Source organism: Trichosurus vulpecula, chromosome 4 (assembly GCF_011100635.1).
Source record: "Trichosurus vulpecula isolate mTriVul1 chromosome 4, mTriVul1.pri, whole genome shotgun sequence".
In the NCBI taxonomy this organism is placed as follows: Eukaryota; Metazoa; Chordata; class Mammalia; order Diprotodontia; family Phalangeridae; genus Trichosurus; species Trichosurus vulpecula.
Genome location: NC_050576.1, coordinates 44110646 through 44130869, shown reverse-complemented (window position 1 = coordinate 44130869; position 20224 = coordinate 44110646). Strand labels below are relative to the sequence as shown.

At 37.2% G+C, this 20224-nt stretch overlaps 1 protein-coding gene across 1 annotated transcript in view; it reads right to left on the bottom strand.

Moving 5' to 3' along the window:
• The window catches only part of COL24A1 (collagen type XXIV alpha 1 chain), a 378533-nt gene that overhangs the window by 64129 nt on the left and 294180 nt on the right, over positions 1–20224 (bottom strand). Inside the window, exons 47-50 of the mRNA XM_036755470.1 lie at positions 18743–18799; positions 13395–13448; positions 7717–7770; positions 7561–7614 (exon numbers count right to left, since the gene is read on the bottom strand). Coding sequence (XP_036611365.1) covers positions 7561–7614; positions 7717–7770; positions 13395–13448; positions 18743–18799 — 219 coding nt within the window. The remainder of the gene's footprint in view (positions 1–7560; positions 7615–7716; positions 7771–13394; positions 13449–18742; positions 18800–20224) is intronic.

Genomic DNA, 20224 nt, shown 5'->3' with positions numbered 1-20224 from the left:
TATAACATTTGAGGTAAAAAATGATCTATCAGCTGCCCAACACATATTTTTAATATTAGGTCATTGCAAGATTCTAGTCATTTTCTATCCCATTCATTCCTGTGGTTGTCAGGCATTTAAGGGATAGCAGTGAATCTGACACACCCTCACTCACCATATGCTCAGGCACAGTAATGTAGCTTGTACTAACTGTAGGAAAGGCCAGTAGGAATGTATGAAAAGTCTAAGTTATAGAATAATAGGATGTCCAAGATTTTATCGATTACATGGTTTAGAGGATGCATGGTGTAATAGATAGAGCTATTGTGCTAGTCCTGTGTCTAATGAATGTGACCATGGCCAAGTCTTGATGCCCCAGGGGAGATCTTTAGGTTATAGGTGATAGTGAATTGCTGTTGTACATTGATGGAGGAAAATCATCTGATTTCACTTTGATTGATGAAATCAGGAGTCTAGATAGTCTATCTCTTTCCCTCCCCATCTCAATAGCTTCCCTAAAAGTCATACTTTTGTGCCCAATCATGAGACAGAGGTGACTGGGTTCTTGAAGACTGTTAACCATACTGAAAAGAAATACAGAATACTGTTTCCAGAATGTCACTATCTGAGGAATAGACTAGGGAAGTATGCAAAGACTCTTCGTAAGTAGGTTAGACACTAGTAGGTTTTTGGTCATGGCAACTCATGGAAAACAAAATTACAAACTATCCCCCAGTCTTAGGTATCTTTAAGGTTGAGTATTGACAGAGGCAGAGTAGCAGGAAAGGTGGCAGAATCACATAAGCTTTTCATCCATTTAAAAACATTTATTTGACTATTGGCATTCTAAGTGTGACATCTTTGCCTAGCAAATCAAAGAATGAGTAGATGAATAGAATCATTTCCATATTGACACTCTCATTAAAAGTGGAACCTGAACATAAAAGGAAATTGTAGCCAAATGGAAACTCTCGGGTCCTCCTTGTAGAAGCAATTGTAGAAGCAAATAAAGGAATTAGTGGAATTTCTATCACTTTATATCCAGAGGAAACAACTCCCTCCATCATTCCTGGGCTATTTAGTTATCATGGAGTACTCCACAAACCTTTTACTGGTTTTGGACTGTTTAACATTTTATCAATGTCTTGGATAAAAGTATAGATGACACAAAACTGAGAGAGGTAGCTAATACACTGGAAGAGAGGGTCAGGATTAAAAAGGATTTTGATGAGCTGGAACATTGAGCTGAAGCAAATAAGATGAAATTCAATTGGGATATGTCTTATACTTGAGTACAAAAAATCAGCTTAACAAGTATAAGATGGGGGAGGCATGGATCAATAGGATTTGTTCTGAAAAAAAGATCTTGGGGTTTTAGTGGACTGCAATCTCAATATTAGCAATGTATTGTGGCAGCCAAAATAAAATGATATAATATTAATAACATGCTTCGCACAGTGCCTGGAACATAGTAGGTGCTTAATAATTTTTTTTTCCTTTCTCCCCTCCCCCACCTCTAAAAAGAGTTAACATAATCTTGGACTTCATGAAGAGGTGATGGTTCTACTTTGCCTTCATCAGACCTCATGTGGAATACTGTGTTCAGTTCTGGACACCATAGTTAAAGAAAGAAGGACATTGATCAACTGGACAACATCAAATAGAGGGTAACCAGGAAGGTGAAAGTCTTCAATTTTAGGACATCTGAGAATCAGTTGAAGGAATTAGGTATACTAACCCTGGAGAAGAGCAGTCTCAAGGTAGGATGGGTATGATAGCTGCCTTCAAATGTCTGAAGGGCTGTCAAATGAGGGAGGAATTCGATTTCAGCCTTACAGGACAGAATCAGGAGTAATGGGTGGATACTATGAAGAGATGCATTTAGGCTTGATGCCTGCAAAAACTTCCTAGCCATTAGAGCTGTTCAAAAAGGGAATGGAAAAACAATGGGCTCCTGCTCCATGGAAATCTTTAGGTGGAGGCAGGATGATCACTCATGGGTATATTTACAGTATGGATCCCTTGGGGATGTGTGTTGGACTAAATCCCTGCTAAGGTTCCTTTCAGCTCTCAGATTCTGGGGTTCTTGCAAAGGTAAAAAGACCATGCCGATAACTGTAGTCCACATTCTAACACCCGCTGTAGAGAATAATGAAGTAGATAAATTATGTGAAAACTTTAATAAGACCTTCCAAGTTGAAATCAACATATACTTTACCACTCTACTTAGAGGCAGATGATGGCACAGTGGAGAAAATGAGCCCTGGACCTGGAGTCAAGAAGACCCAAGTTTCCAGGCTTAGATACCTCTTAGCTGTGTGACCCTAGGGTAACCTCTATCTGCCTCAGTGTCATCATCTATAAAATGCGAATAATAATAGCACTTATTTCCAGGGTTGTTTTTGCTTTGCAAACCTTAAAGTACTACATACAGAATACTTGATGACTTCAAAACAAAGATGAGTCAAGGGGAAAATGGCAAAATATGTGTTGGGAAATAAAAATTAGAATAAGGAAATGTAAAAGGCCAAATAAACTACACAGAAAGTTCATAGATACCATTATCCTTTATATCTTCTTGTGTTATCTCTTCATGTTACATAAGGAGATATATATGCATATATATAATTTCCTTTTTCTATGATATTGTTCATTGTTTACTATGTCCACTGCCTTCCAACTCTCCTTGAAGAAAGTATTCTCACTCTATAGGTCTCTCTCTACGTACACATATAATAAATAGCCTTTCTATATTCTATATACGTAATGATTACTTGTGATTATGTGTTTGATTATATTATTCATGTATATTACGCACAATACTTAGTATATAATAAATACATAATGAATACTTTCCATCATCTATAATACATATTATATACAATACTTCCTATATATACAAATATATTATATGGAGTATTCATTACACAAAAACATAAATATACACAAAAATATGTATGCGTATATGTAATACTTTATTCACAGAGAAAGTTGGAAGTCAGCTGATATGGCAAGCAATGAACAATCTCACAAAAAAGGCGAATCACTCTACGCTAACACAGGAAAAGACTAGTTATCAATATGAGAGTCAGTGCTGAGTTGGATGTTTCTTTATAGACAGATCATAGACTTGATAGAGCAAAAGTCAAAAATCAAGGCCAAAAGGATAAAGATGAAGATAAGTTATGGCAGACAGCTCAAACCCAATGTGTTTAAATAAATTATTGATGCTTAATGATGGGAAAAAGACAAAGGAACAAACACCTATCAGTTTCCTATGGAAGTTTGACTAATACAAAACAATTGCTCTAACAAGGAGTACCAAAGAAACACTTGATCTTCCAAGAATCACTTGATTTCCTAGACAGTGAGGCATGCAAGATAACGGTGATGCCTGTGTAGAGTTTATATTAATTTGTCAAGTGTTACAAAGAAGAATGTTGGAAGATTTTAAGACATCAAGGATTATAAAACAACATGCAGTCATAGAGATGAGCCCACAATAAAACTCTAAAATGTAACCTGGATCCAAGTGAAGTGAACTTTCATTTATTTTTTGAACTTTTATTAAAATAGTCTGTTAAGATTGTCCAAGGGTTATGTATAGATTTGTGAAATAGATGAAAGATCCAGAGGCACTGAGAGGTAGGGTGATGTGGTGGATAGAGGGTTGGATTTGGAACCAGGAAGAACTGAGTTCAAGTCTTGCTTCTGACATACATGACTAGCTATATGACCACAGACATACCCCTTTCAGTATCTCAAGCAATTTTCTAAAACTAGAATTTCCCTACAAGCTGCTGATCTGCATTGGTGGAGAGGGTTTCCATATCATGATCTCTCAACTCTGATGAAATAAAAGATCTGATTCAAAGGAGGAATATAAATATATATATATATATATATATATATATATATGTGTGTGTGTGTGTGTGCGCGTGCATGTGTGTATGTATACACATATGTATATGTTTTATATATGTCTTCAAAGATTATACTGTATATTAGGAAATTCTAAAGTTGCTTCTATATGCTCACCTTGAAGGTGATAATTTTTTTCCCTCTCTCTCTTCTCCCTTTTTCCTCATTCATCTACTGTAATGGATCTTAATTCTCTTAGGAAAGTTACCGAAATTTTTTGGGTCTTTCTTTCCTCATAGGAAAAATGAGCATGTTGCCCTAGATAGGCCTTTAAAAAGACAAATTCTGTATTTCTGGGATCCAATGATACATGTTTAAGAAGGGCAACATGCAGATGAAGAAGGATGAGGTCAGATGTTGAGAGGGCTACCAGAAACCCCAGCCAAACCACAATTTGGGCAATATTGCTTAAAAGTATATCTTCCATTATACTGAGAAGTCATGTGTTGCTCACATGGAAAAACCATAGGTATAATCAATCATTGACTGAAGTACATAAAAATTAGGATGATTTTATTTATATAGCATTTCAACTGTAGAAAAAAGGAAATATGATGGTTTATTCTAACATCTGAAGTTGGAAAAAGAAGGCCAAAAAAGTGTATGCCCCTTGATGATGGTCATATAGTTAGCTATACAATCATAGTCCCAGAATTTAAGAGTTAGAAGGGATCTTAGAAGTCACCTAGTCTACCTTGCACATGACCAACAATCCCTTCTATAGTATTGTTCATGAATGGTTATCCAGATTTCACTCAAAACCCTGAAGTAAGTAAGAAGATCATTTTACCTCTTGAGGCATCTCATTCCATTTCTGGGGTAGTTCTAGTTGTTGGGAAAATTTTTCTAGAAATCTGACTCATTGCAACTTTCTTCCATCCATTGCTCCTAATCCTATCCTCTGGGGTCAAGCAGAATGGGTCTACTCCTCTTCCATGTGTAAAAACTTTGGATATTTTAAGACAGTAATCATATCTCCCCTCCTCCCTCAAGCCTTCACTCTCCAGGAAAAACAGGTCTAGTTCCTCCAAGTGATCCTTATCTGACATGGTTTTCAATCTCCACCCTGTTCTGAGTCCCCTCCCCTGGGTATGTTTCCATTTGCCAATATTCCTTCTAAGACATGGCCCCCAGAATACTTATCATGCTTCAGATTCACCAATGAAAACTATGTGATTACTTTTATTTCCTTAATCAGAGGACGAGTCCAAGGAACAGACTAAGTTTATAATCCATACATCTCTTCCTTCTCTGTTATTACCACTATTCTTTTTCGTAACTCTTTCTCTGGCTTTAGGTAGCATGAATCAAGTCTGGTCCTGATTTGGCCAGAGACTGTAAGAATAGGCAATCAATATACAGATGGCATTGTACCCCTTTCTTCATTAGTGTCTCACATGCCCTTGTGACAGCAGAAATGGCATGGAGAAAGATACAATGCATATAGTTCTTGGATCTCTTCCCCATTAGCAGGCCAACCACTTACTAAAAGCAAGTAATTATGCAAGAATATAGACAGGTATATAAAGAAATTAATTTTTCTTTTCATCCTTAAGGAAAGAATTGGTGAATTATGTGCAACACCAAGAAGGGAAATGGCCCTCATGATATATTTGTCACTGTTTATTGTGGATGAAAACAAGGCACAATAAATCAGCCACTGGGGCAGCTAGGTGGTACAGTGGATGGAGTGCTGAGCTGGGAGTTAGGAAAACCTGAGTTCAAATACAGCTTCAGAAACTTCCTCATTATGTGACTTTGGGCAAGTCATTTAACCTCTATTTGCCCTTAGATAAGGAAATAGCGAACCATTCTAGTGTCTTTGCTAAGACAACCTGATGGATAGAGGTCCACAGGGTCATAGACAGTCAGATACAACTGAAACAACTGAACAATAAACAAAAACATCAGCCATGCAGAGAGTATGGTGCCCATGCTTTTGGGGAAATGCAATTTGTGCTTTTTGCTTCCTGTGTGTACTCCTGTGCCACCACTGAGGAATAAAAAGGAGAAAGAGAGCCCCTAAATGTCATATTTCTAAAGTGATCTATACTATGGCTCCCTTGTACCCATCACCCCTACATTTTTATAAGGAGATATATTATTATGTTGGCTGGGGAGACGCAGGGTCAGACAAACAATTTCTGCCTATAGGGCTAGATCAAATGATGATGAACCTAGAGAAGGGGATGGCTTTCACCCCAAGCCCCAAGCTAAGAATAATCTGGGCCAAATTTAAAAGGACTGAGAGAAAAGGAATTTTCATGCCAGCCTTTTAGGGATTATTTTTAGTCAAACACTGACATAATTAAGCCCCGTCGTATCAATAATTATGCCCTTTGAAAATATTTACACATTTTTGGCACACATTTGGCATACATTTCACATATTTCATAGCCCAAATAAGTTAAAAGGAAATTTGATCATGATTTGGTGGACTTGTTTAATGTAAACAATTATTCTAGATAATTTTTCAATTAAATGATAGAATTCATTGCTTATGCAATTCTAGATAAACCAAAAATTTCCACCTCTCCTTATGCTAAGTAGAATGTTCCCATTTCACTGACATTGGGCAAAACACAAAAAACCAAAGAGAAGTAGTAAGTAGAAAATACTGTGACATGCACCATATACATGTAATTGTTTGGGGACAAAAGTAAGTTTATGGCATCATTTTGTATCTGACTTTGCCATCTGATTACTGACGACGACGACGACGACGACAACGATGATGATGATAATAGCTAGCATTCGTATAGTACTTTGAGGTTTGTGAAGCATTTTACACACATTTCATTTCATCCTTTTAACAACCCTGAGAGGTAAGTACTCTTCCTACCGTATTTTACAGATGAGGAAGCTGAGGACAGCAGAGATGGAAAAGGCAAGAGATAGAGTCAAAAATACTTAGCCAAATAGTTTATTTCATCACTTATTACCTGTATCATTAACATGTGTAGATTCTTAGGGATTATGAGGGAGCCAGAGCTCACCTAGTCCAGGTGGAGTCTGGAGCCCAGAAATGTGATTTGCTTGTAGTCATTCAGCTAGTTTGCAGCAAACTAGAGTCTAGCGCTCTTCCACAATTTCAGACTGCCTCACCTTAATGGGGAAAGCCAGGGGCTGAGGGGCTACAAATATGAACAAGCTAATGACCTTGAAGAGCTTATGATCTAGTGGTAGATATAAGACAATAGCATAAACAAATATTGCATAGAGTGTGGTGAGTGCATGACAGAGGTATTGAGAAGTAAGGGTTCACATGTAGAAGAGAGAATGAGGGAAGACCTAATAGAGTAGGTGGTAATTGAGTTCACCTTGAAGAATATATCGGTCTTTGTTGGTACATTTGCCTGAACTCTTAAAGAAAACGTTTCTCCAGTTTTGCAGAAATAAGTTAGAAGTGATTTTTAAAAAGTCAGTTTGCTCCATAGACTAGGGATCATAGGCTCTATGATTAAGGAAAATCTAGTTTTTGGCATAAAATGGTAGAAAAGAAATCACTTCTGCTTTGGCCTAACTGTTGACTCCCAACCAATTCAAATGCTTTCAATGATTTTTGAATGGCAAATGGTTGTTTAAAGCCTACTCCTCACCTCTTTCCCCACAAAGGAAAAAAAGACAAATTTGAAATCTCCATCAATGGATTTCACTTACTTCAGATCCTCTCTCTCCTTTAGGTCCTGGTTCACCCATTTCACCTGGTTCACCCTTTGTCAGGAACCAAAACAAAAAACACACATGAAAAGGAGTTCTTAGAAATCATCTTTTTTTAAAAAATGCCAAAAAATAACAAGTGTTGTTAAAACTTACTGGGGCCCCTTGTTGCCCAATGGCTCCTCTTGGTCCTGGCACACCCACATGACCCTTGGAATAGAGAATATGACAATATTTTAGTGAATTTGGGGGAAGGCAGCAGTAGTATCATGGAAAGAACACTACTGGGAGTTGGAGGTTGGGGTTCTCATCTTACCACTAGCCAACTCTGACTTTGCACAGATCAACTCTTACTTTTCTGTACCTCAGTTTCCCTAGATGGAGGACAGTGTGGTTGAAGTAAATGACCTCTAAAGTTCCTTTCAGTTTATAAATTATGATTTTCTGAATAGGGTTCCTTCTCTAGAATCTTAGCATTCAATCGAGGCTTCTTGGAGGGTTAGCTCAGGGAAGCATAAATTCTGGCAGTTTCCCAAGCAGGTCTGGGATGGGTCATCATGAGAGAATCATCCGAGAGGAAGTTACAGAGGCATATTACTAGAAAGTTAGATGTCAGATAATGACTTTTTTGGCTAAAGCAACTTGTGAAACTTCTACTGAGGCAATAAAGAGGGTATCCAGGATGAAAACATCACAGAAGTACTGCAGTTGAGGCATTGAAGAACAGACAAGTGTTACTTAAGCTAATAGGGAGATGTTACAAAACTCAATTTAATTCCCACAAAGATTATGATCGTCAGAAATGTTAAAGAGCATAGTGATTAATGCTATGATGAAGGGTAAATATTGTCTTCTTTTTTCACTCCATATACCTCTGTGACCTCTACCAAACTAAGGTAATAAAGAATATGAGAAGGAACCCATTTTACTGAACCTATTCCCACAGTAGGGGTGTACCACGGCATCCAACCTGACGTGCCAAGGACATAGATGTTTGGATAATGGATTTGCTGCATTGAAGAATGGGAGTAATTACTGTGCACAATGTTTAGAAATAACAAATTACTTCGACATTCAGGAATCTGCCATCATCCTGTTTCTCATAAGAAGGAATGCCAAGTTGCCACGTTTCCTTTTTAAAATGTGTAAACAGAAAGAAGCCGGCATCCAGGAGGAATAAATCAGGTAAGATTTGTACAGCAAGTATTTTAGAAATGGGCACTCCCCAGTGCCAACTCCTACTGTCCTTGTCACCTCAGATTCCTTTCTTCTAACTTCTCATGTCCAAAAAGACAATTGATTTTAGGGGGAAAAGTTCCTGGATTTGTTTCTTCTCTCTAGGCTAAAGGCAGTAAGAACAGAATACATAGGGATAAGTTTTGGATATTCTCATTAGAAGGCATGACTTCTGGGAAGGAAATATATGCTTCTGACACCAAATTCCAACTCTATGATAAAGAACTCACTTCAGTGCCTAAAATGCAACAGAAGAAATTTCAGTGTGAAAAGAATTTTCAGTTTTACTAAAGATGGTTAGCTACACATGCTTTTGATGGAAGGAGGAAAGAAGAATGTCCAGAAGATGAAAGAATCAATTCAAACAAGAAAAGTTTCTGAAATTCTGATCTCACTTTTGCTAGAGAAAAGCAGAGAAACATTCAAAGCTGTTGAAGCTCAAGCCCATGAGCTCTAATCATGGTTGTATGATTATCTTGGCTGGGAAACCTTTTCAGATTGCTTCAGATGGATGAGAGAAGGTTTATTCCTCATTGTCCCTAGGATAGACATGGATGTTTTACTGGGTATTGGTCTCAATTATACACATAGCCTTGACCCCCTCCCTCCATTTCTCTCTTACTTAAAATACTCTTATATGGGCTACACTGCTTTGATTAAAAGCTACAGATACTTTACTGTGCATTCTTACATTGGTTTAATATTTGCACTTATAGCTTCCTCCCCCAGTAAGAGACAGTCTACTGTAGTACTGGTATGCTTTTGTTTGTATGGAAGTAGTTTAGTATAAAGCAGAACACAGAGCATGGATCTGTAGTCAGTGTGTTTGAATTTTGCCTATTACCTGGGTGAATCACTTAAGACCTCTGGGCCCCACTCTCTCCATCAGTAAAATAATAGACTTGGACTCAGTGACTTTGGGGTCCCTTCCAGCTCTAAATCTGGGACTCTTAGAATCTAGCCCAAGTGTGGTAGACACTTAATAAATACTTATAGAATTAAATGGCAGAATATCCTAAATGATCAGCCTATCTGTCATAGACTTCAAACTCCTAGAGGGAAGGGGCTGAATTTATGTAATTTTCTTTGTACTATACAAAATAACATGTCAGATACAGTGAGGCACATAGTTAATGAACAAAACCCAACCCCTATGGGTCTCCATTTCTTTATATCCAAAGCAGAACACTAATGTTTCTTAGAGGATGGCTATCATAGTTGTTGTAGTTGTTTTCAGTTGTATCTGACTCTTCATGACCTCTTTTGGGGTTTTCTTGGCAATGACACTGGAGTGGTTTTCCATTTCCTTCTCCAGCTCATTTTACAGATGAGGAAACTGAAGCAAACAGAGTTAAGTGACTTGCCCAGGGTCACATAGCTAGTAAATGTCTGAGGTAAGATTTGAACTCAGGTCTTCCCAACTACAGTCCTGGCACTCTATCTACTGTACCACCTAGCTTCCCCTATCATTGTTAACAAAGACAAAGAACAATAACAAAAAAAAACCCCAAAATGCTTTTCAAAGATAAATGTAAATAATATTTGCATTATCCATTGTTTTGAATCATCTATGCTGCTACTGCTCCTACCTACTAGTATGGCTAATTGTGAGTTGACTGTGATTATAAATCACAAACAAATTTAGAAGTTTTTTTTTAAGTCTGATGATAATGATAATAGTCAGGCTCACGTTGGGGAAATCAGTTAACACATAGTGTCCAAAGAGAAAACTAAATATCTTGGAAGACTACCCACAAAGGTCTGGAGGCTACGGTGGGATAATACAATTGTCAACAAAGCTTGTTTTTTTTTCTCATGTGAATCAAAGTTGTATTTTGTAAAACTTGACTAGGCGAGGCTGGGTATGCTTCATGACTTTCAAATGTCAGAACAATAAAATCAGCAGGTTGGCTGGCCTTGGTTAGCTGACTGCTTAAAGTGGAGCCATCAGTAAACAGAATGAAATGGGCTCCAGAACCAAATGGGAGGGAATGAGGAAAGAAGACAGGAAGGGATCTGTTGATTAAACAAGTTTGTGAAACACATCGAAGCGGCCAATGTTGAAACCCCATCAGGAGAGAAATGGAAGGAGGAATGCGGAAGGAGGAAGAAGAGGCCATAGTGTGAGCCCAGTGGAAACATTCTTCACTTGGTAGGTCCTACTGAAGAATGCCAGACTGTCTGGAGTCTGAGAAGTAATGGGGATCTGGTTTTAGCTAGCCGGTTATAGGTGAAATGAAGCCTTTCATCTCACATTAGGGTAGTAAACTCTTCATTTGGCAGTCAATACATTGACTTAGTTTTTGCCTTGGCCACACCATGCAGTTTAACTGGCAGAAAATAAAGAAGGATATTACTAAAACTGGATTTCCTACTGGATACGTTGGGAAGTAATGCACAGAAAAGACTAAGATGGAATCATATGGGATCTAAAATATGTTGGAAGCAATCGATGTCTTGTAACATAGAAAAAAACACAAAACTTCAGAAGAAGCCTTTGGGGCTCCTTGTGTTAAAATAATATCAGATCATACAAACAACATGTAAAACAAATTGACATTTTTAAAAAAATATATATTCTTAACAGGTTTTCCCTAAAAAGTATAAACACAAAGTGGCTATCATCAGAACAGAAATTATTGTTATTTAGAACTGCCTCGAATGTGTACTTTGAATGGGAAAATTTTTATTTTTTAAAAAAGAAGTTATAATGAGGATTTGACATTTTTCTGTCTTAAGAAAACCCAAATATCAATAATCTGTATCTATCAACCAGTTTGGCTAATATGAGTTTCATCTCCAAATATTTTTACTGAAATTTTGCCATGGGAAAAAAGTCAAATGAATCAATTCCTCCTGTCAATAACACATTCAGTCAAGCAAGGCTTGGTGCTCAGCATTGTGGAAGATTAAAGAAGAATGAGATACAGTTCTTATCTTGAAATGTACCTGACTATTTAGGGACATGAGACATGTACACATGAAAAGATAAGGAAAGAAATAAAGATGGGAAACTGAGGATGAACATAAAAATGTAGCGTGGTCTTGTAAGAAAAGTATCAAGGTTGGCAACAGTGATAAGGGATGGGAAAAGTCAGTACTTCAGGACCTGTGGTAAGATAGTAATACTGATACACTATGAATATATTGGAGCTATAAATTCACTCCCAAAATCTGGAAAAAAACTTGAAAATAAATGAGAAAATTTCCTAGACATTTAATCCACTATCCATCCTCATATATCTAGGAATTTTATTCCTAGGAATATGCTTCAAGGAGGTTGAAGACAGAAAGTCTCCAAACATAGCAAAATAATCAAAACAGCACTTTCATGGTAGCAAAAGACTGGAAACAAAACAGGTACCCAATGATGGAGGAATGGATGAACAAATTTTGGCATATACACGTAATGGAATATAGTCATGCCATAAGAAATGGTTTATAGGAAGTATTTAGAGAAACATGTGAATAGTTGGGTACAGGGACAAGAAAGCAGATCTATTACAAGAATAAATATGACTCCAATAATGTAAATGAACCCCAAACTAAAAAGGCACAAATCTCAGATTCAGTGCCATAAATATTTATTTAATTTAATTTAATTGGTTGATCCCAAAGGATAGATTATGAAACATCCTTCTCTCCACATGGTAGGGAGATGGGAAGACTTTGGGTGTGGAATCTTGCATATGCTGTCAGATGTGGACATGGTGCCAGTTTTGCTTAACTGTTTTCTTTGGTTCAAGGCCAGGTTCCATTGAGGGAAGGAGTATGTTGGGAAAATAACTGTGGTTAAAGGAAAAAGAAACAGGGGCTCTTAAGAAGTACAACATAAGTTGAGGCTAGCAATGACTGCTAAGGACAACAGAAAGGGATGTTTTAGATGTGCAGGGAGCAGGAGAAAGAAGAGAGTAAGACTACTCTTTACTAGGGAGAATAGGACGACAATAACAGAATGAAGACAAGAAAGGCTTCTTTACTTTTATGTTTTCTCTGCCAAGGAATATTTTATTTGGACTGGGAAGCATAGAACAAAAATGGCTAATAGTTGAAAGTCTACACCTCTCTTTCCTTTATTAGCCAAAATCTTTGGGCTAGTTGTCTATACTGCTTTCACTTACTCTTCTCTTATTTCTCAACTTCTTGCAATCTGGCTTCCAACCTCATCACTCAACTGAAATTGCTTTGTCTAAAATTTCCAATAATTTATTAATAGGCAAATCTGGTGGTCTTTTCTGAGATCTAATCCTTTTCCACATATTTGCTACATTTAATAATAATGACAATGATAAATAGCAGTTAAACAGCACTCTTAAGGCTTCTAGAACACTTTACAATTATGGCCTCATTTTATGCTCACAAATGTGTCAATGCCTTTTGTTTTTGTTTTACCTCAACAACTTCCCAATACATATCTTTGTAACAAAAAGTAACATCAAGTAAAACAGACTTGCACCTGATAATGTGCAAAGCATTCTGTACCCGTAGTCCACCACATCTCTACCAAAAGGGGAAATCACTTGCAATTTTAAATCAGGTAAAGCCAAGGTCATATCTTTATAGAGTTTGAAAGGAGACATTTCTCCTGTCATTATTACCTTATATCCTTCAGCTCCAGATTCTCCTCTTTCTCCTCGTTTGCCTACTGGACCCTATAGAGACCACACACGTACAGAATGAGTATTACAGCTGAACTCAAGTATTCTTGAACTCATTTCATATACTTAGTAGAGCTTTTTCTTTTGCCAAAAATATGAAGAAACACATAAGACAAATGTTGGATAGTTTGTTTGACCCCACTCAATAATAAGGGCCTATAGGAATAGGATGGATTTCAATGAGACCAAGATCTTCTTCCAACTGTGGGAAGCAACAAATTTACACAAAGACTAAAGGAAGAACGGGCTTGTGGAATGACTGGCCTGGGAAAATACTCAAGGAAATGAAGCTCAACTAAACAGCCTGCATTGTCAGATGAGTAAATTGTCTGACCCTGGAAGCCTTGGTATGTGTTTTATAGATGACATCACAGGAATTGGAAAGGAAACAAACAGAATTTTGTTAAATGACTAAAATAATTAAATCTATTAGCTCCTTATGGCTCCATTAAGGGACTTTAAAGGATATATTGCAGTTAATTTTTCTTTGACATTCTTACCCAGAAATGCATTTGTTTATTCTTAAATTTATGGGAAATTCTATAGACAAACACTAATCCCAAACCCTCCAGGCAGAAACCAACCAAGCAAACATTATGCTTATAAAAATGTTTCAAACATTCCTTTGGGAGCACATATACCTTTAATATTATGAGCTGTCCTCATAATTTGCTATAAAATTCACTCAAATATCTGTTTAAATATATTAGTATTTATTGGATACTTCAATTGTGTACTGATACTCAAGTTGAAACCAGATGTCAAAACACACAAGTCATATTTGAAACTAAGTTGGTATTTCTAAACTCACTAAACTATGAAGATAGTCATCACATGCCATGCATATTCTTGATCCAGGAATTACATCTACCTCTTAACAGATCCCTTGGTAACACTGGTGTTAGGAATCAAGATTACAGCCTCACTTAAAGGTTAGTTATTATATTAGGTTATTATTGTAGAGAATTATATTTCTAGGGACATAATTTGATCTTGGATGTACCCAAATTTAAATAATAACAAGTGCATTATTAATGGTTCTACTCCATTTGTTTTTTTTAAACCAGTTTTATTTAGATAAGAGTTTTTTAGAAGTCAGAACATATTTAATAGACAAACCAAAAAATGTGTCAGTTATTCATATATAATAGGAAAGAAGCCTTGAATTTAGTCAGAGCACCTGGATTTGAATCTTGTTTCTGTTACTACCATGTGACCTTATTAACTTTTCTAGGACTCAATTTTCTTACATATTAAGGAGTTTGACTAGATGACATTAAAGATCCCTTCTAACACTAAATCCTATGCTCTTTTTCATGTAATGACTGAATTTGATTATAGCCATATGGTCAAACCCATACTGGAGGAGGAATCTTCTTTGTAAGATGCCTGACGAGAGACCATCCAGCCTTTGCCTGAATATCTCTAGTGAGGAAAACCTGCCCCTTTATGAAGTAGTCTCTTCCTCTTTGTCACTTTCCTCCCAAATTATTGTCCTTCCTTTCTTAAGGATTTCATTATCTTTTCCTCTCCCCCTTAACCTCTGACCTTATACTCAAGGACTTTGATATGTATGTTGATGTTCCCTCAACATTCTGGACTCCCAGTTCATCAGCATCTTCAAATCTCATAATCTATGCCTTGATTCTACTTTAACTACTGGGATAGTCATCATTTTTACAACATCATCTTTCATCACTACTACCTGCATGATCCAGGACTCTGAAACTCCTCTCTCTGATCATAATCCCCTACCCTTCTTTCTGTTTTTCTGCTTTCCTCCTCCTAAACTTATTATTTCTTCTCACTGTGACCTCTCTTCTGTTCCTCTCTGTTTTCCTACTTCATTCCTCCATTGGCCTCACTTGGATCCCTTTAATACTTTTGACTCTATGATTGACCAGTTCGATTATATATTATGCTTGACCCTTAAATTTCTTGCTTTTTTGCCATATCACAAATCACATATTGTCAAGCTCTAACACTGGTTTACCTTTACCATTCACCTTTTTCACTCCTACTGATGTGCTGCTGAATGCTTGAAGACTCATTCAACCATGCCAACTGAGTTCACTACAAATATATTAACCCAACTGGGTCCTCTTTGCTATGTGTCATCCATTTAGAAACTTTAACTGTGAATTTTCTTGAGATTGTCTCTTCCCTCTGGACTATATCAGTTAACGATATCATTAGCTTCTATAAATTCACTTACCACCATTTTGGGAAGAATCCCAGTTATGCTTCATTTCACTCTCACCTTGACTGTCTATGGATTTCACCTCTTCCTTGTCCCCTGAATTACCACCCTGGAAAACCTCCTCCTTAAATCTCTCTTTCTCTCATTGGTAACTTTTTCTCTCGGACCACCATTCTGGGAAGACTGTCTGGGAGAGACCTCAGCCATGCTTCATATCACTATTGCCTGAACTGTCTAAGGATTCCACTTCTCTTTGCCTGCTGGATTGCCATCCATGACTACCCTTCCTCTCCCATTCTCTACCTTGCTTTGCAGGATCCCTAAATGCAGTCTTCCTCTATCAGAATATAAACTCTTTGAGGGTGAGAATTTCCTTACTTGCTTACATTTTAATTTCTATTACTTATCACATAGTAAGTACTTAATAAATGTCTTATCCACCTATATTTACGTCGATGTCTCTTAAATTTAAATATCTAACTCTAATGCCTTTCCTGTCCCAAATTACCAGCTGGACATCTCCACCTGGATCCCACTGGCATCTCAAATTCAACAAGTCCAAAAGAGATATCTCAATTTCTTCCCAAACCTATCTTTTCCTCTCAACTTCTCTGTTTTTATTGAGGGTATCCCCATCCTTTCAGTTGTCCAGTTTCCCACTCTTGAAATCTTTCTTGACTCTTCCCTCTTACCCATTTCTTCCTTTCTCTCTATTAATATCCAACCAGTTGCTAATTTTGTTGATTCTGTCACCATATCTGACCAAGGTCTCCCTGGTTTCAGGCACAAAGTTCTAGGCATCGTATTACCTAGACATCTATGTTCCTTATAGGCTAGTACGTGCTTAAGAAATATTTGTTGAATTGAACAGACTTAGGAAATTGGTGCTGATACTGAGTTTTGGCTTTTGAAAGTTGCATCCATTGCTCGTAGTCCTGCCCTTCAGTCCAAATGGAATAAGTTGATCCCTTTTTCATATGATAGTCCTCCCAATACATGAAGATATTTCCAAGTCTTTTCTCCTTTGGGTTAAATGTTCCTAATTCCTTTAACTAATCCTCATATGACTAGATCTTGAGTCATGATAATTGTAAGAGAAGATCATATTTGTATTATCTAACTCATGGGGCCAATGTGAGAGAAATGCTCTGTAAACTCTTAATTGTTTACTATACACCAGGCACTGTACTGAGTGCTTTCAAGGAACTTATACTCTAGCCAGGGAAGACAATATATACCTCTACGGGCATCTATAAGATACATCTAAAGCAGACACAAGGTAACTTGTGTTACCAGGGAAGGCACTAGCAATCACTCCCATCATCTGTACCAACTGTACCAATTGGGGAAGGTGGCAGAGGTAGAAAATAACTTCTGCAGAAGTGGTACATGATTGGAGTTTTAAAGAAAACTAGGGACTCCAAGAGATAGAGATGAGAAAGGAAGGCATTCCAGGAATGGGGGTAGCAAGAAGGAACAATGAGAGGAGAGGGGGAATCATGTCTGAGGGATGGTAAGTGGGCTGATAGAACAGAACTGCAGAGTGTGAGGAGGGGAGTAATATGGCAGAAAATTGAAGAAGTAGGAAGGGGGAAGTTTGTGAAATGCTTTAAATGCCAAATAGAGGAGTTTATATTTGATCCCAGAGGTAATCGGGAACCACTGGAGTTTATAGAGTGGGGATGCCATGGTCAGGCCTATACTTTTGGAAAGTCAATTTGGTGACCATGGGGAGGATGGAATAGAGTGGGGAGAGATTTGAGGGAGGGAGGCAAACTAGGAAGTTATTGCAGTAAGCTGGAAATAGCTATATAAATGTGGGCTACTGTTATTCAATCAGTCTTTTTAAACTGCCTGCAGAGTATACAGAACAGAGTTCCATAAAGTCTTGGTTCTTGAGAAGTAACATGGTACCATGGAAACTGAACTGTCTTTGGAACTAGCAGGCCAGGGTTAAAATTCTTTTCTGATAACTTACTACCCATGTGATCCCAGGCAAGTCCATTTATCTTCCCTGGGCCTCAGTTTCCTAATCTGCAAAATGGTAAGTGTTGGATGGCCATTGAGGTGCCTTTCAGCTGTAAACCTATGATTCCAGCCGGTGGTCAGAAGGGGTCTGGCACTGTTTTGCCAACAGGTGGGTAGAAAACCATAAAGAAATCATAGGATAGGCTTCTGAGAAATCTCAAAAAAATTTCAATTTGATGAATGTGAAATATTTCTCAAAGTTTTCATAACTTTTCTAAAACAAACTGCTTCCTTGATAGCCTCCATTAAAGTAGTTCTATTAAACCTCTGTTAAAGTGGAATATCATTGTAATGTTTTTGTCATGTTAGATAGAGAACTATCCATTTTTGTGGACATGTTTTCCAAAGAAATTTAAATTGATATTTTTTGTTTTCACATTGCCTAAGTTTCCTCCTGTATCTTTCCTTCAAATTTATCCTTTTTACTAATACTTTGAATAAAACCCCACCACAAAGAGCCTTTATTATGAGTCATAATAATAATAATAATAATTAATAATAATAATATTTGTTTCTAATGACACAAAAGGGGCAAGGGAAGAAAAAATAAATTTATATAATTTTATTATATATTTAAAAGGAAGAGTAAGTTGTATATAATAGATTTGCAGTTTCATGTCCAATCATCTTTTAAAATTATACTATGCTATGAAAATGCTTATTTTACTCCATAAATTAAAAATTAAATAAATAAAAAACAAACAAGATAGTTGAAAATAAATAATTAGCATGTATATAGATCTTTTTAAGGTACACAGGATGGCCCTACCAGGTAAGCACTATATCATCTCCATTGTACAGAGATGAGGAAATGGAGGCTGAGAAAGATTAAATGACTTGCCCAGGGTCACACAGTTAGTAAGTATCTGAGGGAGGATTTGAATTCAGTTCTTCCTGGCTCCAAGATCTGGATTTTATCCTCTGCACCACTTAGCTTCCTCATCACTATCATTCCATGACATATAAAGCTAAGAACATGGGGCACCATAAAAGATGCTGTCAGTGTGGTGAATCTTATTTTATTCTGAAACATGAGAACAGTATTTAGAAAAAGACCTACTGGTTCACCTAGGGGCCCCGGCGGTCCTAGAACTTTGTTATCTTCTCCTGGATAACCCTAAAATGAAAAATGATGACATGAAAGATGAAAACAATACATCAACTGTTCCACAACTCTGGAGAAAAGAGCCCCAACACCCAAGAAAGTCGAATCATTTGGATATTAAATCCCATGAGTGGTTTTGTCTTTAAAGCAAAATTCTCTGCAAAGAAAAGAAGCATATACTATTTTTATGTAATCTCCATGTGCATGTTTTGTATTTAAAATGCTGGTCTGAGTCAGTTACATAGAAAGCAGCATGGTGATATGGAGAGTCAAGTGTAAGGTTTCCCATGACATCAACCTCTGTTGTAGCTATTCCTAAGGCACCAGAAATCCTTAATATGCATGTACCATAATTAGTCATAAACCATCACTCCATATGTAAAGATGGCAAGTATCATAATTGTTTGTATTTGTTTGTTTCTTATCTCTACTAGCTTGAACATTTGGGTGTACAAAAGCCTTATCTAAAGTTGATAGCTCCTTCAGGACCTAGCACTGTGCCATCTGCATAAGAGACACATATGAATGTTTACTTGTAGAAATTAATTTAATAGACTTTGAAAGGGATATTAATGGACCTAAAAGAGATTAGGACATGTCCCTGCTCCTACAAATTGGAGCATGTAGGATAGGGCTAGAGACTGGAACTATGATCTCATTCCTGGGAAAATATTTCCTTTACCAATACAGGTTGGTGCCTTCTCTACAACCTCAGAAAATTGCTTAAAGCAATGAGAGGTTAAGTGATTGTCCTGGGTCATGAAACCAGAAAGGGTCAGAGGTGAGATTTGTCTTTATGTCTTTATGTCTTATGTCCTGTGGTCTCTAGGGAACCCTGAAACCATGATTATTGTTTTCTCATCTGTTAACTGATGAGAACAGGCTAGATAACTTTTAAGATCCCTTCCAATCTTAGGTTCTAAGAAATAATAATTGCCCTTTCAAATATTGATTTATAATAATATTTGATTTAACATCAGGATGAGTATATTATTTTAAAATTTTTGGAAGTTGCTTTTTTGTTAAGGCTGAGAATCCTGGGGGAACACAGACAGCTGTGTGGGAAAGATTCTATATTCTTTGAGCAGTCCTCAATCATCAATTACCTCCTCCTATGTCCCTCCCCTGCCCACTCCCATACCATGTCATCATTTGTGGTTTGGTTGTGGTGACATCTGACTCCTAAGGGTGTCTGTGACAGTGTCAAATAGTTACTGTGTGAGTGAGGTTGAGTTGGGGGGGAAGGAAGGTTAGAGTGGTTGTTTTATTTATTCAGTGGGTGTTTAATGTAGTGGACTGAATTCAAGGAATGAAGAGGGGCATCCCTAAATGGGTACTCTTTTAACTGATTCTATTTTGGATATGTGAGGAGTAGGTCCAAGTAGGGGAAGGCAACCCCTATCTGTGTAGCTGGACCCATGTTCCTGATGCCAATTC